The sequence below is a fragment of the Rutidosis leptorrhynchoides genome, chromosome 4 (genome assembly GCF_046630445.1).
Source record: "Rutidosis leptorrhynchoides isolate AG116_Rl617_1_P2 chromosome 4, CSIRO_AGI_Rlap_v1, whole genome shotgun sequence".
Lineage (NCBI taxonomy): Eukaryota > Viridiplantae > Streptophyta > Magnoliopsida > Asterales > Asteraceae > Rutidosis > Rutidosis leptorrhynchoides.
The window spans coordinates 594,110,967-594,134,500 of NC_092336.1; the positions used below are offsets into that span (position 1 = coordinate 594,110,967).

General features: G+C 32.6%; 2 protein-coding genes and 1 long non-coding RNA gene across 3 annotated transcripts in view; all 3 read right to left on the reverse strand.

Annotated features, from left to right (window-relative positions):
* Positions 1-1,492: 1,492 nt before the first annotated feature.
* Positions 1,493-4,466, reverse strand: LOC139842928 (protein NRT1/ PTR FAMILY 1.2-like). The gene is made up of 4 exons (XM_071833027.1): positions 4,331-4,466; positions 3,951-4,168; positions 2,503-3,044; positions 1,493-2,360 (listed from the first exon to the last, which is right to left on the reverse strand). The coding sequence occupies exons 1-4, from the start codon at positions 4,407-4,409 to the stop codon at positions 1,493-1,495; spliced, it is 1,707 nt and encodes a 568-aa protein (XP_071689128.1). The 5' UTR covers positions 4,410-4,466.
* A 1,712-nt stretch (positions 4,467-6,178) lies between these two features.
* On the reverse strand, positions 6,179-9,580 carry LOC139845630 (uncharacterized). The gene is made up of 3 exons (XR_011758409.1): positions 9,311-9,580; positions 7,816-7,973; positions 6,179-7,393 (listed from the first exon to the last, which is right to left on the reverse strand). It is a non-coding gene; the product is annotated as an uncharacterized lncRNA (long non-coding RNA).
* A 60-nt stretch (positions 9,581-9,640) lies between these two features.
* LOC139842929 (uncharacterized) overlaps positions 9,641-23,534 on the reverse strand; it is a 44,043-nt gene continuing 30,149 nt past the window's right edge. The window contains exons 4-5 of the mRNA XM_071833028.1: positions 13,469-13,596; positions 9,641-9,844 (exon numbers count right to left, since the gene is read on the reverse strand). Coding sequence (XP_071689129.1) covers positions 9,641-9,844; positions 13,469-13,596 — 332 coding nt within the window. The remainder of the gene's footprint in view (positions 9,845-13,468; positions 13,597-23,534) is intronic.

Genomic DNA, 23,534 nt, shown 5'->3' on the forward strand with positions numbered 1-23,534 from the left:
TTGAAACTAAGATTTTAAATTGTAATTAGCTACTTTATATTTTACGATCTTAGTAATTGTTAGGAGAGTAGTTTTATTTAAAAAATAATTTAATTATAATGAAATGACAACTATTTGAGAATAAAGCAATTTGTTACATTTGTTTTGAGAATTGTGTTTGTAATCTTAACTTTCAGTAGTATTATCTTTTTTCATGTATTGAAAATGTCAAATGGGCTAATTTTTATGATTCGAATAGGGCCTTCAAATTGATGAGACTACCCTGGTTGTTACTCAAAAAAATTTACATCATCCAATGGTGTCACTAGTTAAAAGCTCAAAAAAAATTCCACTACATTGCGTAATTCATTGTTAGCCCGTGCTACGAGTCCTAAAGCTATACATCCGCCCATGTACATGTATATTTTACTTTTGAATGTTTGATACGTACAATTGAAACCTTTAAAGTCGCATTCATAGAATCAATTTCTAGCTGAAATTTGATTATATTCAGATACTTAACCCTGTAATATTTACAATTCAATAACCGCCACTATAACCATGTACAACTCTTTTATGCACGGTAACGTTAGGATTGTTGTCGTTTGCAAATTCCTATTTATATTGGGGAGAAAGTTCATTTTTTTTATTTATTATACTAAAGTTTTAAGAACACTTTTGTTAACAACCAGTTTCGGAACAATGGTTACCAATTACGGAGTTCATTTGATTGTTAGATGTTGATAAGATTTTAATCATTGTCAGTTACCCTGCTACCAGAAACATAACAGAACAGAAGTTACAGTTACACCAAATGAAGATTTTGAAATTGAGGCTGTGATCCTCTTGGCTTGCCATTTTAACGCTAAAAAAATGTAGATTTAATATGAATCCAGCTGAGCTTCCATGATGACAACAAAGAGTTAATGAGAGATTAAGAAGATGTTAAAGTTTAGTTGTTCAGATATAGTTCATTTCAAATGTTCAGGATCTCATAACTAGTCTTTTATTTATAGTCTGTTTGCTTGGTTCGTAATTTGGGATTTTGTGGTACTAGTCTTTAAAAGATTACAGAACTATGAACTTGTTTTGACGATTAGCTTGTGTTATATATGATGAATCGTAGTTTTAAATATGTTCATTTCTTCCGTTTGCAGGTTTGTTGGTTGTTCATACATATTTATGACATATTATTAAAGTAACAATAGAGATATATAATCAGGGGCAGATGCCCCCAAAACATTTAAAAAAAAAAAAAATTAATAAATAAATAAATACTAAAAGTTATAAATGTAACTGTTAATACTCAAACTATCACATTTAAGCAATTAACATATCCTTTGCACAACAATTTGCATGGCGATGAGTCACAAACTCACAAATAGCATGTATTAGCTACACCATATAATAATTGACTTCCAACAATAAAAAAGCTCATCCAACATACATCTAATATTTGCACAGTTTTAATTTTCTAAAGTAGATTACAAACAAACTAATTTTTCATTAATCTTCATTCGGGGTCCTCGCTACGCTCGCCTTTTACCTTTTCGTCTGCACGAGGACTGTAAGCCCAACTACAAGCAACAAAGTAGAACAGGTTCACGAAACTCATTAGCGCAAGAATCCAATAGTAACAATCGTAACGTCCTTGGTTAATGTTGGTAGTAATCCATCCTTCTTTGGAGTTACCTCTAGTTAACTTTTCAACCATGGTTAGTATTAAACTAGCCAACAAATTAGCCACAGCCATACCAAGCAAGAAAAGTGAAGCTGCAATACTTGACATACTTTTAGGGAACTCTGAGTAATAAAACTCGTTTTGTCCGATTGCATTAAACGCCTCTGCTAATCCATGTAAGCAATATTGTGGAATAAGCCACATTGCTGACATATTTATGACGCTTTTTGGATCGTTTACAAGTCCTTGTTCAATTGCTTTTTTTCGTCGAACATGTTCAACACTTGCAGATACTACCATGGCCAATGTTGAAAGAACAAGACCAATGCCCATTCTTAATTTAACTCCAAGATGAACTTGTTTGTTTAAAATTTTTGATGCAAATGGGATAATCAAGCGGTCGTATAAAAGAACCCAAATTGCGATCATCGCGATGGTGAAAAAAGCGAACGATCCAGCTGGAATTTGAAAGGTTGATGATCCTAGACGTCGATCCATGGTATTCGCTTGGAGAACCGGAAAAGATGATTGACTTACGTTTATCGACATCATGAGCCCTGATGACCACAATGGTAGAACGCGAATGAGTGATTTTAGCTCTTCAACTTGCTCGATCGTACATAGACACCATGGATTTGTAGCTATACCATCTGGGGTTACATCTTTCGGATTCTGAATTATGCAAGCTTTATTTAAAAACCTAGGAAACAATTAACCTCTCAGCAATCACAAATAAACAAAAACAAAAACAAAAACAAAAAAAATATTAAAATATACAGTCATAGTTCATGTTATACGTTTTGGCAGTTAAAAAAAGTTTCAAGTTCTGCTACTCAAAATACCCGAGTCTCTTGGTGGGCATGGCGTTTGAATCTTTACGAAGATGATGCCACCGGTTTGTAGGTCCCACGACCACCTTACGGTTCTTATAAGCAACAACAATCACTTGTAAGAAGCTTGTAAATATGCTCTTTTTAACTTTAGTCTTAATGTATAGAGAAGAAGCTACAAAGAACAAAACGACCGCTAAGAAAATGAGGATCACCGGAACACCAAAACCGACCTTCCATCCAACATGATCTTGTATGTAAACAATGCCGGTAAACGCAACAAGCAATGCAATCGCACTAGCAGCATAATACCAACCAAAAAAGCATTCTAATGCCCTCTCATTGTTTGGATTGTTTCTTTTGTCAATTTGTTCTGCACCAAATGCTAATGAACATGGTCTAACACCTCCAGCTCCCAAAGAAATGAAAATGAAGCCCAAAATCAAGAAAGCAAATTGAGACTGTGTCGGTGGTTTGCAGGGTTCGGCTAATTGGTTGCAAGGAGGTGGCTTTAGTTGTGGAACCATTGTTGTTAACCATAGTAACAACATCCCCTGTAATTATAAAGTGTACCAAATAAATAATTTTACTCAAAGGACCAAATTTGCAAGTGAACATTAACAATCCAAACAACGTTTCCATAACTTAAGGCATAAAATAAATACTAGTACTTGATACGGAAAATAGCAAAAATAAAAAGTTTTGTGGTTTGTGTACTATGTTTGTTCTAATGGATAGTTTCACATGTTAGTTTAGTACGTTGCTTCAATTATTGTATGTATATATGTATCAAGTTGATCGTAGGATCATCTCAAATTCTCAAGTAGACTAGTAAGAGTCAGGGCCCGGGTACATATTCACCGCGGCATGCTGATCCGCTATTACTAACGATTCCAAACATCAATTGTAATTGTAATACTTGCAATCTTTTGGATCACTTAAATTTTAATTTATGCTTTTCGAAAAAAAGTGAATAGTAAAACTCCCCCAATCATCTACCAAATTTGGTATGTATATTTTCACTTTTTCATGTAGTTTCTCTATATATGTGATAAAAGTATAGAATGACTATTTACTAAAGCAACCCTTTTTCAAGTTTTGTTACATCAAAACAGTGACACGAAAATATTATGATGTGCTTGGCCAGTTTGGTGCCATTGTTTAGCACTCTTTCTGAAGCAAAAGAATTACCATTTTTTTCAAAAATAACGAAAACTCATATAGAAATAAATACGTTTTCAAAAAAAATGTCTAACAACCTGGAAATACAAACACAAACTCAAAAGTTTTGAACCTAGAAAACTACAAACTATCTATAAACTATCTATAACTGAACCGCACATAACTCAAAACATACAACACCAGTATGGAAAAATACACAGTTGATCTAATCATTATGTTATAATTAAATAAGATACGAAGGTAAAATAGTCTAGTAAAAAAAGGTAGTTATATATTACCAGAAGAGAAAAAAGAGAACCCAAACCAATGGTGAGGAAGCGACCCAAATATGAATCAGAGAAAAATGCCCCTAAAACTGGTGCAAAGTTTGAAGCTGCTGTCCACAGAAAGAGTATGTTTGTGCCTTTAGATACACCAATATTGTAATCCTTCATCAAATAGACTATCATATTTGGCATCAAACCATAGCTTGCCACCTTCTCAAATGCCTCATTTGCTGCAATTTGTTTCAAGATTCAAAAAACCATGTAAGATCAACTAGCTAGTAAGACTCGAGATTCAAGAAACCCATGTTGTAAAAATGAGAAATTGATTCTAAAAGTTAGAAAAAATTAAAACTTTATGTTCAAGAAAGTTACATACTGTATATGTTACATACCTATGATGAAAGGCATTGTTCTTAAACCACCTTTCTTTGTTGTTGAGAGTTGTGTTTGATGATTCATTTGCTCCCCCATTTTAAATCCTCAATGGTAATGTTATTTCTGTCTCACCCACAACAAAATATGTGTGGGTTCTCTCTTTATGTAATGGTGTAGTAATTGGGTTTTTAAAGACCCTGTTTTTATGTCCAACTAGATAAAGTTTGGGTTTTATTGAAAAGGACCGGTCTCGATGTTGATTGTTATGGTCCCTTTTTTTTATTTTTCTTCAGTTGGTTTCGTTCGTTGTATTTTCGTCTATTATTCGGTTTCTTGCTTGGTTAATATGTTTGAAAAATTTTATATCGGGATGTTAGGGGTATTCGCTTGTAGATAGTTTTTTTTGTTTAGTTGGTTGCTTTCTAGGCGCGATCTTCATCATTTTCCCCTTTTCCGTTTGCATTCGTTATTCAAAGCGTTTTATTTTAAAAAATGATTTTGTATGTGTAGGAATATTCGTTTTTTTCATTAAAAAAAGATTTAGTTTGGGTCCAAGGGTATGGAAATGAAATTAGAAGGGTGAATTTTGTTTAAAAAACATTAATTTCTTATTTTCTCAAACTTTTTATAAAAAGTTTATAAATATGAATTGAAAGGTCTTTATAATAAGTACGGTACTACAAAAGGTTAGACTGTTTCCAACCGTGGCGGTGACATTAAAGTCAAGTGATGTACTTTTTGGTGATGTGGTACGGTCAAAAGATGAAGTTAAATAAAGGGGAGTGTCAAATTTAAGGGTTAAATTTGTGAATAGGTGATGTGGTAAAATATTATTGGTAATTGGGTATAAAATATATTAATTAATAATATATAAAAATATTTGAAAAAATCTGATTGGCTGACACACATTTGACACACCAGTCAAATTCTCGACTAACGCCCCGGGCGTCAAATTTTGACGCCGCGTTAGGGGCGTCAAGGGCGTCAAAGCTGTTGCCAAGTGGGATGACGGGAGAAATTTGACGTCGGGTTATATACGGTCTTAGTGACATTTTTGAATAACGTTTCGTCATTCTAGCTTAAAAACGGAATTATTTCCTATTTTCCTCTATTTGTAAAAATAAAATCGTTGAAAACCATAGAATGGAGTTTTCTATATTCATTATTTTTATAGATTCAATACTATTTGATTCTATTTCAAAAATACTCTCAAATAAATTTACACATAAAACTTGTGTGTAAAACATCATTTAAAAATATTTTAATAAATTTAGGTGGATCTATAAAAAAAATACTTGGAAATATCAAAAGTATGATTGTTAATGAATAACAGAAAAACGAAAGTTGAGTTTTTTATACTTTTTAAAAGTGTGAAAAAAAATTACGTCTATAGTTCCTGTGGTTTGTCAAGTTTTTCACCACAGCACCTAAACTTTGTTTTTAACTTCGGTGGTACCTCAAATATGTTCCTTAAGACTAACTATGGTCAAGATTTAACAGGTTATCCCTCACATGTGTCTTGCATGTGAGGGCACTTTTGTCCGTTTACATTATTTATGGGAGTTAATATTTCCAAATTCATTTTTTATAAATCCACTAACATTTTATTCAACTTCCTAAAATACCCTCGTATGATTGTTTTTAACAAAGTACAAAATCAGATCAGAGTACTCTATGAATTATATTATACAGTAAATATTTTATTTCCAATTAATCGTTAATCATTCACATCAAAAGCAGACCAATTCATTTGGGATATTTATTTAACGAAGTACTAATTTATTGGGAACTTTGGAATTAAGTCAATTAACCCACCCATTAACCAATCTGAATCCCAATCTTATGGCTTTTATTACCCAAACTAGTCTTTAAGAGCCCGTGCGTTGCACGAGACTCTTAATCAAACAAACTGTAAATGTAATAATGTTATGTCACTTCAAAGTCAAACACAAAATATGGAATTGTTCAAAAACATATATATGTAAATGGGTCAAAATTGACACCTCTAGTCTAGACAATAAACATAAATAGTCCTGAGGTTACTTGTTAAAGATGCTTTCTAGAGCGATCCTGAAAGCCAGCATGCCAAGACGTTCAGAAGGAAATACAATCTGCATTAAACAGGTTCTAATTACTAACTCAGAAAATGAAAAAAAATATAAGTTAAACTACATTAAATATAATAAATTTAAGAGCCCGTGCGTTGCACGACAACTCTAAAAAATAATTTTCTTAATCGTTTCTATTTGTACAACATTATTTGTTGTTGATACCAATTGAATGACGAAATACTTTAGTAGTCTAACAAGCATGTGTGTTGTACAAAGTATGATATGGTTTACAACATAAGTGTCGGTACCAAGCCCAGTTCCACTGAACTTCAAAAGTAATATCCGCCTGTAAGAAATAAACACTTTAAAATACCACACATCTGTTCAGTGATTTATAATTATATATATTGTATATGTATATATAGAAAATAAGATAAATTATAACCATAGGAGTAATAACTAAAACACGTTTTCGAATTTCAGATAGATAAAAGAACCACCTGATATATTAACGAAAATATGATTAAAACAATTCAATCCCTTTGGCTTCATAGATTTACAAATACATGTAAATACTTCAATTTCCAACTATCATGCCATGTAAAGTTTGATGTAAAAAGTCAGGGTCCATATAGTTACAAATACACTTTACTACCTCAAATTGCCTCTATTCGGCTTCTGTAATTTAAGACATGTTTACCATATCAATATATCCAAAAGAACTTTTTATAACCATACACTATGACTTTAGAATTTCTACGTTGACAAAAAGAACTTTTTCTAAAGAGTGATACTAAACTTTGAATTCACATAAGAATACCATACGTGTCGACATGTTGTTCATCCATCATTATTTTAGCCCTTAAGTAACAATCATACAAACTAACATCAAATTTATTAGGTTTCCCGTTAGGTGACCTGATCCACCACCCAAACAAATTCAATGCTGCAAATATATAGAGTTACATTACCAGTCTGAAGATCTTGAGCTTCAAGTCTTCAGTGTGGCTTAACCCACTTGTCTTTGAGCTGCAAGCAAAACCAAGTGTATAATCAGATGAATTATACCACAAACAAAGTATGCCAAAGAAAAAAGTGTAACCAAACCGTCTCACACACTCAAAAGAGTACATCAACTTGACAATCACAATAACATCAAATATCAACAAATAATTCAATACCCAATTAAAAATTGACATAATTAATTAAATATCACATTTGCAATGCTACCGACATAAGTTTATAACAATAGCTTCATATTTTAGTATTAAAAAGCAAGCATATTAGTCATACTCATGTATCTGGACTATATAACTAATCTTAGATGAGCATATCAATTGCATCAAAAATCAACAAACTAATGATAAACAAAGTAATATCAAAAGAAGGGTGTAAAGACAGTCTAAGTTGTCCTATGATCTGACCGGACACCACTATGAGAGCAAGCTTACATCTGACAACAGCTCACAAAGCTTCTCTAATTTGGCCTCCATGAGAGCAATTTCTTTCAAATCCTCATCTTGATGTGCAGTAGCAACCGAACCGTTCTGTTGAGGTTTTGCGCACCTTTTGCAAAATACTTTTTATCTAGCTTTTCAAGAGGTGTGTGCTGCAGGGACAAAAACAAACTGTAATCAGATCCGAAATATTCACTAACGAATAGAGTGACACAGAGTACATGTGACATGGAATAACTCACATTGAGGTTACATCTGCCCCAAGACCTGAAATAAGGTCTCAGTGTAAATGGAAATTCATTTGGATATACTTAATCCTTAATATTAGTAAATATAAAATATAATTTTCGCATTGCAAAACATTTGACTATTTAAAATAGATCATCATGATACAAGAATGTCCTAGTTTATCACTAACAATTATCCTTCTATTTTACTAACCACTTTTTCTAAATATTTATACATTTACTACTAAAAACTGGCATACATGAGTACTTAACAATGCTTTAATGTAATAGAAGCAGTAAATAAAGAGAGAAAAACATAAGACGGATTAGTTTTCACTACAACCCGTCTACTAAAAAAACATAAGAATCGTCCATAAAGACGGATTAGTTTTCACTGCAAACGACTATAAAGGACATTATTGAAGTGGTGAATGCAGCATAGAACCTGTTATAGAAAAATCTGGACACACTAAAAATGATAAAGACGAATAAATAAAAAAGAATAGAAACTATGGCGAAGACCCGCCCAATTTGCCTTGATGATAGAATATAAAAGATTTTTCATGGATTCATTGAGCTTATAATAAAAGAACCATACATATGTATGACACTATCATGCCATATAAGTGTTAAAGTTGCATAACAAAGAGATATGAGCTTTTTTCAATCTGCAACAGAAACATAAAAAAATAGCTCACAACATAAGGAAAATAATATTTCCTCTTTATCTTGACACAAAATTAGCTAAAACTACAAACAAACAAAAAAAAAAAAATATCAGTTTACAATACAACAATATAAATGGTGAAAGAACTATTCTTAATAAAACTAATTCATCTTTACATCACTGATATAATGTGATAAAAAAAACATATCTGTTTCAACTGTTATGTGGTTTATGATCAGTGAATCACATATGATCTTTTAATAATGAATGGACTATCTATATTGTTGTTGGTATGACATCTTTTATCCAAAGAACTAAAAAATCTACAATAATGATTTTGTTATAATCGTCATATAAATTAGAAGAATTGGTATTAAAAAGAAGAAAAATCAAAAAACTAAAATTAATCATTCCACTAAGCAAGAAAAATTAATCCTAAATATAAATCAAAAAGTGAACGAACATAACGTTAATATGGACCATTAAATTACCCTGGACAAAATTGTGTAGATGTGCACAACAAAAATGATGAACAAACCTAATCATGAAACAGAAATCTAACCAACATAAAGTTAATTACAACCTATCAAATTACCGGCGATTTGATTGTGTAGACCTGCGCAACAACAATGATGAACAATCTAATTGAAACTGCATCGGAGCGTGTAAACCCGGTTCCGGCGATTCGTTTCTGAAATCCGATGATATTAGGGTAAAATAAGATCAACGTGTACCATTTTGTTGGTAATTTGATGGCGATTTCAAATTAAGGTTTGGTGTTGATGAAATCGGTAGTCAGGTATTGCGATGACCGGAATTTTAATAATAGAGGGTATAGGATTGGAGGAGAGAGCTGAAGTATGATTCAGATCTGTATTTTTGTGTTTGTAAGGCATTTTTGGAAGTCATTGGGACACGTGTCGTTTCATTGTGTGTTACCAAGGAATAAAGAAAAGAAAAAGAAAAACTCTGGTGTAATACACGTGGAGGTTAGGTAGTAGGGAACATGTGGGACTGACACATTGGATTTGATGTTACGCTTTATGTGATGTAGGGGAGGGGATAGGGGAAGAAGTCCTAAAAGTGGAGGGAAATCAAAATCATAAGAAGGAAGATCAACGGCTACTATCTTCAATCGAAGAGTAAATATAAGTAGGTGTAAATATAAGTATAATATGAGGGATAATGTGACAACCCGTAAATTTCCGGCAAAATTTAAACAAAAATATTTAAATGATTTCATTTAACCTCGACTAATTCCGACGAATCACGAACAATTATTTGTAAATAATTACGCATTAATTTGATATATTAATATTATTATTATTAATATCCTTTTTAAACAAGATATCAATAATTAATATCTTTATTATCAGTATTGTTATTATGAATAAAAAAAATATTGACAAATATTCTTGGAAAAGTAGTAAATCAATTTGTTTATTTAAAAAAAATATTTAAATAATCCTTAAAATAAATGATTTTTTTTAATAAAATAAATAAATAAATAAATAAATTACTTTTTAATTAAAAATTATAATGGAAAACTACTTTTATTATTTTATTTTGTGCATTATCCCATGACCTAACATTTAATACTTTTGAATTTTAAAATCCCATTAAAAATTAAAATATTTCTTTTTTTTTAATTATTTTATTCTTTTTATCTAATTTTTTCAAGTATAAATACCCCACATTTCTCATTCAAACTCACACCAAAATTTCTCTCATTCTCTCTTTGAAGAATTACTACTAGTAAGTATTCTTTTCTTACTTTTTACTTTTTACTTTTTACTTTTTACTATTTATTTCAGTTTATTATTTTTTACCGAAACATGTAAATAATGTTATAAATTATATGCAATTAAAATTAAAATAAATAACATGTTATAATTACTAATATATGTTACTAAAAATTATAAAAGTATTTTTATGAATTAATATATAGGAGTTATAATTAAAATCAAATTAATGAATATATATGTATATACGCACCTAACGTGAAGGTTATAATTAAAGATAGCGTACAAAGACTACAAACGTCACCGCTACTTGTGGCCTAGGGTGATCCTTGTTACCATTATGGGACACTTGTGGATCTCGAATGCCGAGACTTAGATTCTGGTCAAGAGATCCTGGGCCGCTCGGTAACAATAGATCATTCGAGTGACTTGCATGTTAGCGACGAAGTTTGGGCGAGATTGTACAACATCTTTGTTAAGAATTATAACCCGAACATTCTTAAACTAGAAGCTTACTATAAGTGGAAGTTTTTCATAAATAGTGGGTTTCCAAAAATAGAAACTTTTGAGAAATAGGAACTTTTCTCGAAAACCGTCACTGTCAATATAGTTGCTATATTAATAAACATACTTTATGTCAAGTTAGACATTAACTAATCAAACATTATACCTCAAGGTTGATATCCAGATCACTTACTTGCTTTACTTTCCTTCTTGCATGGAATACTTCAACTGCTATTTAATGTGAGTTTCATATGATCCCTTTTACTCTTTACATTTTTGGGCTGAGAATACATGCGCAACTTTTATAACTGTTTTACATGTATCAACTATTAAACTGTGATATGTTGGGCTATGACCAGCAAGTCCCCAACCGACAAGTATAAACGATAACTTGTTACGGGGCAAACTTGAAAGTCTAGTCTAAATATCAGTACCAACTATTACACTGTGATATGTTGGGCTATGACCAGCAAGTCCCCAACCGACAAGTATAAACGATAAACTATGCTATACCCGACTATGTCCGATAACTTGTACGGGGTAAACTTGAAAGTCTAGTCTAAATATCAGTACCAACTGTTAAACTATGCTATACCCGACTATGTCCGACTAAGTCCCTACAGTGATATTTTTAATTGCTGCGGCATTCTTAATTATTGGGGATAGGCCTATCGGGAGTAACGTCCCCGATACATTTGACTAAGTCTTTGTATTACTTGATAATGAAATTAAACGACAAGGACAGAACAACTTGACACGGGGCAAACAACGTTTAGTCTAAATATCACGCACTGGCATAACTTTTTGATCATGCGGGAGATCAACTTTTGGATCTTGCGAGATCTACTTCACAAACTAAATCTTGTGGTCTAACACTATTACTGAAATCATTATTTATGACAAACCTATGAACTCACTCAACCTCGTGTTGACTTTTTAAGCATGTTTATTCTCAGGTACTTAAATATTACTTCCGCTGTATATCTACTGCTTTGATGATGATTGCTTGCTATGCTTGGAGTCTTCATTACATATCATATCAATTAAAGACATATTTATCTTCCGCTGCAAAACTCAACAAAACGTCTCATGTAGAGTCGTTCTTGTTTATACAACTGTGATTTGATATAATTAGACACAAATACCCCAGGCCCTATTTGGGGGTGTCACAGATTGGTATCAGAGCAGGTTGTTGTAGAGAACCAGGATTGCATTTTATGTGTGCCTTATACAATTAGGTACCTTAGCAATGTAGGACTACAACTTTCCTTGACCGTAGTGCTTTTACTTGTTGCCTTTAACTGTTAAATGCTACACTATGCTTTAGAAACTTTACTTATCTTAGAATGCCGAGCCAACGTAAGAACTCTGCTCACTTTCCTAAGTATTATCCAATTATGCCACCGCATTTAAATGCGACACCATGATTTCTGAAATTCTTGACATTCCTATGTCATCTATCATGGTTTTGTGTATTACATATGTATTACATAAAATATTATCCATGATTTTTGAAACTCCTATAATTGTTACTATTCATACTCAAACGTATATAACTCCCTGTTATATCACGTACCTATATGCCTTATACCTTTATGCATCAGTTTGCGAACCGGAAAATGTCATTGGGTTATCACAGTATACGAATTGAAAGTCTTTAATCGAAAGATTATTAGATTACATATTTATCATTTTATAATCTCGACACGTCATACTGCCATTATTGCATACGTGGAGTATATCTTATCATATCTTATCATATCTATCTCAATAGACTTTGTCTAAAACTTTTCCTAAATTTCCTCCATAAATCACGGAAATCTTTTGCTATATATACGTATTCAAGGAGACGAATATATCATTCAATATTCAACACCCATTTCATATCAAACCCTATTCCAAACACATAAAATGGATTTCTCACCTGATTCCTCAAGTTCCTCTAGCTCCGAAGGTAGCGTGACGGGTACACACCCACCGATCAATTACCGTGATTTCTTCAGAAAATGGGGATGGGTTCGCAAAATACTCACCCTATGGAGAAATGAAGAAGGTACTCCTTATCACGAGCCAAACTTACCACCAAACGTCAGAGTACTCGATCCGCTTACCGGCGAACCTGTTCGCAATACTGTTTACATTCTTTTCGCAAGGATTTTCCACCTCGAAGGTCAACTCGATGTAGCCCAAGACAGTATTCGTCCTCTACTCCCGAATTTTAACCAGATAGGGTTATTAGAAGAAGTTAGAAGACTTCGAACTAAATATCAAGAATTGACAAACCTTACGGAGGAATGGGTAGAACAAATCCATAGACTCGAGCGTAAAGTAGAAACCCTGGAGGAAACAGTGCACGATTTGGAAGCTAGGCTCACACCTACTACCCAAATACCACAAGCAACACCAGCAACATAACTAGAACCATCAGTACCACCAACATCACCAACATCACCAACACCACAAGCAATACCAACAGCAACCGCAACACCACCAGCAGTATCGTCAACATCACCAGCACCGACGGCACTACCAGAATCAGCAACAGCCTCAACAGTACCGCCAATATCATCAACACAGCAAGCATTATAAGCACTAGTAGTTGCATCAGTATTAGCAACAGCATCAGCACCATCAGCTTCATCAACAACAACATCCGCATTACAAGCCTCAACATCACAGTCTATGCCACGAGCATCAACATCATACGCACCATAGATACCAAGGAATACCAGTAACAACAAACGAAGAAGTATTGATTCATAACTACATTGAAGAAATACTCTGCAGAGAATATGTAGTTTCTAAAAGTTTTTGGAGATTATTTATTCTTGTTCCAACCTCAAATCAAATGAGTTTAATATTATATTAACTCATTAAATCCATGATTACATCTGAAGAAAAATATATATGTACGTATATTATCATAAAGATTGTAATTAAATATTCTGTTGTACAAACTGTTGATGGTGAAAATATTTTAACGGGTAGGTAATTGATGTTTAAAGCTAAGGGGTATAAAATACTATTAATTTTTACAAGAAAATACTATTAAATACGATACAATTTTACACAAGATATTTATTTATTTAGAGAATGGATATACTTAAACCTTGCTACAACACTTATAGGCAGTGTACCTAATCGTACAGTAGTGTAGTTTTTAGTAAGTCCGGTTCGTTCCACAGGGAAAATCTTTAAACAAAGCTTAACGCTATATTAGTTTACTTTTATAAAAATACAAATATATATATAAGTAATATTATTATTATAAAGGGGGGGTTTTACCGTTTAATGACCGGTTTGTCGATTTTAAAACTTTAGTCGCAGTTAAAACCAAATGTAAAATAATAAATAAATACAAGACTTAATTTAAAGCGTAAAGTAAATAACGATAATGAAATTGCGAATAATAAAAGTGCGATAAAATAAACTTACGATAATTAAAAAGTACGATAATTAAAAGTGCAATTAAATATAATAACAATAAATAAAAGTGCTATAATTAGAAGTGCAATTAAATATAAAATAAAGAAAATAAAATATGAAATAAAAGAATTATGCTTATTTAAACTTCCGTAATCATGATGTTTGACGTGTTGATTTTAATTTTATGCCCATGGGTTAATTATCCTTTGTCCTGGATTATTTAATATGTCCGTCTGGTTTTTGTCCATAACAGTCCATCAGTCATAAATATAAGGTGCGAGTGTCCTCGTCAAATTATCCTTATACCCGAAGTTAAATATTCCAACTAATTGGGGACTTAAACTGTAACAAGATTTTAATACTTTGTTTAATAATTACACCAGGATGTCGACTGAGTGTAACCCAAGGTTTTAATATTTTGTTATCAATTATACCAAGTGTCCTTGTACATAATTTCACCCCTGTTTTAATTATTCTAGTGGCTATTAATCCATTCCCGTGTCCGGTTAAATGAACGATTATTCGTACATATAAATACCCCGCCCATCGTGTCCGATTGAGCGTATATGGTAATTTATAGGGACGTCCAATTGTAAATCTTTACATTAACATTAACAAACTATCATTTAGTTAAACAAATATAAAGCCCATTAATAGCCCATAGTCTAATTTCCACAAGTGTCGTTCTTTTGTCCAAACCCCAATTATGGTACAAAGCCCAATTACCCAATTTTAGTAATTAGCCCAACATCATGATTACTTCGGATTAAATAAGCATAATAATAACTTAGCTACGAGACATTAAATTAAAAAGGTTGAACATAACTTACAATGATTAAAAATAGCGTAGCGTTACACGGACAGAATTTCGACTTACACCCTTACAACATTTGCTAACATACCCTTATTATTAGGATTTAAAATTAAAATTAAAATTAAAATATAAATTATAAATATAAATATTACGTATATAGATAGAGAGATGGATATATATTTTATGTATTTTCACGATCAGAATGCATGAGCTTTATAGGCAGTTTCTAATTTTGGGGCTCCGCGACTCGCGTAATTTTTGCACTGCAAACTCCGCAACTCGCGGAGTTTGCTTTTACAGCTCACACAAGTTTGGAGCCTTTCTTGCCGACGGTTTATAATATATTATATAATATATAAATAATTATAAGAATTATTTAAATATTATATTATATTTATGTGCATAGTTGACTCGTAATTTTTAGTCCATTGCGTCGAGCGTTGAGAGTTGACTCATGTCCCGGTTCCGGATTTTCGAACGTCCTTGCGTACAATTTAATATCTTGTACTTTGCGTTTTGAATCTTGTACTCTTGTAATTTCGAGACGTTTCTTATCAATAATTGGAACCTTTTTGATTGTCTTTTGTACTTTTGAGCTTTTTGATCGTTTGCGTCTTCAATTCGTCGAATCTGTCTTTTGTCTTCACCTTTTATTATTTAAACGAATATCACTTGTAAATAGAACAATTGCAACTAAAAGCTTGTCTTTCTTGAGGAATAATGCTATGAAATATATGTTCGTTTTTAGCATTATCAAATATTCCCACACTTGAGTGTTGCTTGTCCTCAAGCAATATCGTCTTGAAATACTAGAATCACTTCTTTATTATTCACACTTTGTACATCAGTGATTTCTATACGGCGGTATAAACAATGGTAGTAACGATATGGTTTACAGTCCCACATGACTATAAAAATTTAGATCCATTAAGGAAATTGGATCTTTATGAAAACATTTGATCTTTTGAAAATTAAATCTAGTTTTTACCCTAGATAAGTTTTCCGGAATAACCCTTCACCGGTGTTTTCAAAAATATTTTTGTGGGTTTGGTGGGTTTCAGATTTGAAAATTTTAGCTCAAAACTTATGGTTTTGTGTCACCCACTTGCTAACCTTGTATTTGGAAAGCAACACGTCCAGTTTACTTGTCCCGTATATTACCTTTCGGTAAACTACCGTCCGGTTGTAAAGGAAAGCGTTGAACAAGCAACTGTTAAGGCAATGTCCCCTGACATGCTTTTAATTATGGTCTATAACGTGTCGGACGCAATTACTATCCTTGGTAGGAGCAATAGTAAAGCTCACTCTTATGATTTTTCGGTCTGGCACAAGGTCCTGTCCTTGACCATGCTATGCAACCACCGTTCTTACAGTTGATACCCGATTTGGTTCAGGTGACCTAATGAATTCCAGGTGAATTCCTAGGATTTTACGTTCAATGGTAATGAACGCATTTAAAATGGGTTTTTAGAAAACAAATCGGTTTGTAATTTTGATCAAAATATTTTCTCGTTCAGGCTCGAGTTTAGATATCATTGAATTCCATGAGTTTGTAATTCTCAATCTTTAAGGTCAATCTCAAGGATTGAGTAATATCAGGCTTAAAAGCTAATTTTTGATCTTTTAAGGAGATTATCCTTTCTGGGAATCTGATTCATTAGTCTTATCCAGCTAATTTGCATGGTGCCCCCCATTGTACGAGATAAATCCTTCTCATGGTTAGGATAAATCTGACCACTTGGCGACCCTGTTTAATGCTGAGGTCCGTGGATTTCCTGCTGATTTTAGTGATGACTTTTCTAGATTTTTCGTCAACCTACAGCTGGTCTGGACGACAACTTCCTGACCTAAATCAAGAAGCACGTTTCTTTTTTGTAAGACTTTACTTCCTTTTAGTGATGGAATTGATTCATCGTGTAGATCCATCTTTCTTACAGTAAATCAGGTAAAAAAAAATTTAGTTTAGTCCAAAGCAAAAGTATTTTCAGTTATTTGTACAAAAATATCTGACATATGTTTTGAATAACTTGGAGAATTTTCCCACACTTGGCTTTTATTTTCCTTTTTATTGTCCTCTATTCCATTTTAAATGAATTTTAACATTTTGGTTTGTTTATCAATTTATGTCATTTCCGAGGTAACAATATTTTCGGTGTTAAAACCTAGTTTTATCGTTCATAAATATGTATAAACATGATTTTGAGTTCATTTAATTAAAAATTTTGAAAATTTTTACTAGAATTGGGTAGTCAGTATATAAGACTAGGGCTGTTCTTTATTATCAGAGAGCACTAGATTCTAATACAACTACTACTTTACTAGTATTTCTAATGGTAACCAAGTGTATAAAGTAAAAATTTTAAAATCCGAAAGAATTTAACCCCTTCCCACACTTAAGATCTTGCAATGCCCTCATTTGCAAGAAATCAGTAACAATTTAAATTATTGAGGGTTATTTGTGTGAAAATGATTAAATTTTACCAAAGTTTCCAAACATATTTGTGTTTGTTTGCTGAATGATAAATGGTGCACATCATTTGTTCATTCCGTCTTGTTATTTCACATATATTTTGCATCTTGTCGTCAAAATTAGTTGCTTTTGCTGAACTTAATGCCAGTCTTTGAAAATGCGTTGTTTTACCCTGTTGTGTGCATAAGATAAACTGCAAACATATCTACATATTTTTGAAGTTTGGTATATTACCCCACATTCAAAAATTATTAAAATCTAAGAATAAAAGTTAGAAAATTATAAAAACTATTACAATATTAACATAAGTATTAAACGTATCAACATTACAAATTACAAAATAAATAAAACTAAGTAGACTAGGGATGATACTGATACCAGTAGGGGTTCCATGCATAACCATAGGTGCTATAAAATGCTTCGGCTGGGTTATACGTAGGATACGGTGGTTGAATCTCTATAGACCAGGGAGGGAATATGGGCTTTGGAGTAGGAATATAGTTTCTACCTATATGTTGGCAATAAGCTATGATTTGGTTTTGATGAACTTGCCAATCTTCAAATGCTCTCTGTCTAGCATTTTCGTACTCCTGTGAAGCTATAAACCTTTGCATTTCTTGCATTTCATTTCCCCCTCCTACATTACCTTGATGTTGGTTTCTCTCAACCTGTGGATGTCTACCATGGTATTGTACTGCGGCGTTATTTCGCCTCTTCAAAACTTTCGCACCATGGTATACATTTAAACCTATTGTATCGCGGGGTTCTGGTTCTTCGACTAATAATCCCCCCGACTTATATCCACACCGAGATATTCAGCAATCAAAGTAATAAATATATCACCTCCTATTATGCTATGCGGTCTCATCCCCCTAACCATAGCTGATAAATAATAACCCACATAATAAGGTATACTTACAGCGCTTTGTGGGTCTCGAATACACATATGGTAAAACAAATCCTGTTCATTTACCTTTTCCTTGTTCTTACCTCTTTGTGTAATCGAATTAGCTAAAAACCTATGAATTACTCTTAATTCAGCTCTATCTATATCCAAATAAGAGTAATTTTCCCCTTTGAATCGGTGATGGCTTGTCATTTGACTCCATACACCATGTGTATCAAAATTTTCATCTATCTTTCTACAATTTAGTATCAACCCTCTACAATCGGCAGATGCTAAATCCTCAGGCATATATATACGTAAAGCCTGAGCCATGTCTAGTAAAGACATGTGGCGCATCGAACCTCCTAACAAAAATCTAATAAAAGATCGATCGGTTAAACTAGCTACCCGATCATTTAATTCTATACTACACAACAATTCTTCACACCATACTTTATATACAGGTCTACGCATGGTGAATAAACGTACCCAGTCATTAAAAGTAGAATTACCATACCTCTGTGCAAGTAATTCCCTAATTGGCCCAGCCAATTCTACAGCTTCTAATGGTCCCCATTCTATGACCCTAGGTACCTCAACAACTTTAGAATGAAGAGTATGCAAACCCCTTTGGTATTTTGGATAATCTATCCAAAGTCTGTCAAATCTCAGGTTCGGGTGCAAATCTTTCAAGTGCATATCAGAAAATGTCATGACTGGATGAGGTATATCTTGTTTGTAGTAGTTATTCACCTCCTGTTGTTCCGCATTCTCGGCAGGAGCATTGCAAGCTTGGGATGAAGATTCACCCCTTTCAGTCTGCAAAACACATCAAACACAGTTTTTGTGCATCCAAATATGCATTAGTGTCAGCAAAATCATCAATCAAAATAATTACAATGACATGATCAATTTATATTAAACTTAAGCTCATTTTCATATTTTCATCAAATCTACACTTTTTCAAATAAGCATATACGAAAATGTTCGCCAAGTTCATAAGCATTCAACTCAAATAACATGTCAAAATAATCATCACTAGCAATTAAACAAGTTTCAAATGGCATTATCTCTCAAAAATCAAGTTCATGAATTTTTAGACTTGAAAAAGTCCACTTTAATTCTCAAAATCATGTTTAGGCTCAAAGTTTGGATTATTTAACTACCTAAACATGTTACACTACTTAATTTAGCAACAATTCATGACAAAAATCGGCCATAACCTGTTTATATCAAAAAGCCCCAAATTTGCTCAAGAACACAAACCCTAGATTACTCAAAATTTGAAGTTTAAGGCTTCTAATCATGTTAAATAGCATCAATCTAGGTTATACAAGCATAATACATAAACAATTTAAGCATAATTACACTAAAAAGCATCAAAATCAAATTGGGGAAAAAATTGCTCAAGAACACTAATTTTCGGATTAAATGGTGTTTAGGTGTAGAAATTTACCGTTTTTCTTGAGTAATTCCTTGATAGCATCCTTCTCAACATGATTTTAGTAAAAGATTTGATGATTAACGGTCAAAAATTGTGAATTTGGGGGTGTTTTTCGGGGTTTTTCGGCTGTGTTTTCGCAGTATTTGTTTTTGTGGTGTGCAACTGATCAGTTTTTGCGTTTTTATTTTTTTCTGAGTTTTGGTCCCTCCGCGAGTCGCGGGGTTTTTACCCTTCAAACTCCGCGAGTCGCGGAGTTTGTATTTTTTTTTTTTTTACATCTTATACTAATTAAAACAATTAAGTAATTAATTTTAAAATTTTGTTTCCCTTGTTATTTAGGACGAGGTCGTTTCGGATCGATGTCCTAGTCCGTCCTTCGACAAAATTTTAAAATTTGTCTTTTTTGTAGCGATTGTTTTAAAAGCTAAGATTTTTGGGTTTTTTAATGTTTTTGGCATACTTTAATTCAATAAGATTAAAAATAATGATAATAAAAGTTCTCGTCCCTCCCTCGGGTAAAGCAATTTCGGTTCAACGACCTAGTCTTCAACTTACGACGAATTTTAAAAATCATATTTTTAACTTAATGAGATAAAGTAATTTTTTTTGTTTTTAAATTCACACAATTTAAATATAAAATTCAAAATTAATATTAAAAATTCACACCAAACTTAAAATTTGAAATGCATAAAATTAAAAATTCATATTTTAAAAATTAAAAATTCACACCAAACTTAATTTAAAAATTCATATTATAAATTCACACCAAACTTATATTAATTTTTCAAATATTTACAATTTTAAATATATTGTTTTTACAAAGTTTACAATATTAATTTAAGATTTATATATTAATTTTAAAAACATGGTAAAAATAAAATTAAAAATCTTTTTGGCTTTTTATCCCACTTTAATCAATCAAATATTATCAAAAATATGCGCCCCTCTTTTTGGTAAAGTAATTTCGGTTCCAAGACCTAATTTAACTCATGACGAATTTTTGAAATATTTTGGATTGATTGATTAAAGATATTTATACCTTAAGAATAAACGTTAAATTTCGCAGTAATGTAATAAATTTTTGAATGATATCAATAATTTCGGTCGCCAAACCTAATTTTATTCAATACCAATTTAATACTTTATAGCGAACAAATTAGCGTTTATTATCAAAAGGTTAAAAATAAAAATAAAAAATAAAAACTGTACAGACTTACCTGTGAGATAGTATTCTTAGTTATATGATCTATCTCATTCATAAGATAGTCGGTTTAATTGGTTTTCCATGGCTACTTAGGCGTAACCTCGAGCATTCAGTGTCTTTTCTTCTAAACATATGAACGGTCCGTCTCTGCATAAAGTAACAAATTCGGTGTTTGAATAGGTTTGATTATTTGAACATTTACCTCCATGTGACCATTTTCCGCATTTGTGACATCTTTCTAGGTGTCGTGCTCTTCTTTTCGCTGCAGATTTTGATTTTCCTTTACCAAATTGTAACTTATTATCTTCGCATCTGGATTCTTTTCTAACTCCGTCCATTCTTTCTCTGATTACTGATACTATTTCAATCAGAAGTGTGTCATTATTACGTTTAGTGATCAAAGCGTGTAGCATTAGACCATGGTTTAGTTCACAGGCAGTCTTCATTTCCTAAAAAAAATAAAAATTCAGAATGGGGGGAGAAGACTAGTTCTTTAGGGTCTGCTAGGGAAAGACCATTCGGGTTCCATTTTCGAGAACTACACGAAAACAGACAATCTAACTCTAACAGAAATACATAAACCCCCTATACTTAGTTAGCTGTGGTATCGAAATTGTGATTAACTTCATTGTCTTCTTCCATCGGACCATGTATGTAATGTTTAACTCTGTGACCATTAACTTTAAATTCAATCCCATTTGAATTTATTAATTCTATCGTTCCGTATGGGAAAACTCTTTTGACTATGAATGGTCCAGACCATCTTGATTTCAATTTTCCAGGAAATAGCTTGAATCGTGAATTGAAAAGAAGAACTCTGTCTCCTTCTTTAAATTCTTTTAAACTTCTGATTCTTTTATCATGCCATTTCTTCGTTCTTTCCTTATAGATTAACGAATTATCGTATGCTTCATGTCTTAATTCTTCTAATTCGTTTAGTTGACTTAATCGTAGACGTCCAGCTTCATGTAAATCAAGATTACATGTCTTCAAAGCCCAAAATGCTTTGTGTTTAATTTCTACTGGAAGATGACATACTTTTCCATAAACAAGTCTAAAAGGTGTGGTTCCAATTGGAGTTTTGTAGGCTGTTCTAAAAGCCCAGAGTGCATCCTCCAATTTAATGGACCATTCCTTCGGATTTGATCATACGGTTTTTTCTAGAATACATTTTAAAGCTCGGTTGGTATTTTCAACTTGTCCACTTGTTTGTGGATGATATGCGGTGGAGATTTTATGAGTTACTCCATATCTTTTAAGAACTTTCTCAAGTTGATTATTACAGAAATGAGTACCCCGATCACTTATTAAAGCTTTCGGTGTTCCAAACCTTGCAAAAAGACGTTTTAAAAAGTTGACTACAACTCGTGCATCATTAGTTGGGAGAGCTTGTGCTTCCGCCCATTTAGATACATAATCAATGGCTACGAGTATATATAGATTATTATGAGATTTTGGAAATGGACCCATAAAGTCAATACCCCAAATGTCAAATACTTCACATACTTGTATGACATTTTGTAGCATTTCATCACGTTGACTTATTTTTCCGGCCCTTTGACAAGCATCACAGGATTTGCAAAGAAGGTGTGAGTCTTTGTAAATTGTAGGCCAATAGAATCCAGCATCATAAACTTTTCTTGCTGTTAGTTGAGGCCCATAATGCCCTCCTATTGGTCCTGTGTGACAATGGTTTAAAATTTTACTAGCTTCATTTCCAAATACACATCGGCGTATTATTCCATCGGGACAACTTTTAAACAGATGTGGATCTTCCCAGAAATAGTGTTTTATATCACTGAAGAATTTTTTTCGTTTTTGGTACGATAATCCTTTTTCAAGGAATCCACAAACTAAGTAGTTTGCATAGTCTGCAAACCATGGAATTTCTTTATAATCTATCTTCAATAGATATTCATCAGGAAAGTTATCTTGTATGGCCGATTCATTTAGAACTTCTAATTCGGGATTTTCAAGACGAGAAAGATGATCAGCGGCGAGATTTTCTGCTCCTCTTTTATCTCGAATTTCAATATCAAACTCTTGTAAGAGTAAGATCCAACGGATTAATCTTGGTTTAGCATCTTGTTTTGAAAATAGGTATCTAAGAGCAGAATGGTCGGTATAGACCACCGTTTTTGCTAGAACGAGATATGATCGAAATTTGTCAAAAGCAAATATAATAGCAAGGAGTTCTTTTTCAGTAGTTGTATAGTTCGTTTGTGCTCCTTGTAACGTCTTACTAGCATAATATATAGGTTGAAATCGTTTTTCAATCCTTTGTCCTAAAACGGCTCCCATTGCAAAATCACTTGCATCGCACATTAGT

Excerpts from the sequence above, each read along its gene's own strand:
- LOC139842928 (XM_071833027.1), bottom strand. The coding sequence starts at position 4,409 with ATGGGGGAGCAAATGAATCATCAAACACAACTCTCAACAACAAAGAAA. Across the intron at positions 3,045-3,950 it reads GTTCTCTTTTTTCTCTTCTG|GGGATGTTGTTACTATGGTT; the intron begins GTAATATATAAC and ends TTATAATTACAG. Across the intron at positions 2,361-2,502 it reads ATGCCCACCAAGAGACTCGG|GTTTTTAAATAAAGCTTGCA; the intron begins GTATTTTGAGTA and ends ATTGTTTCCTAG.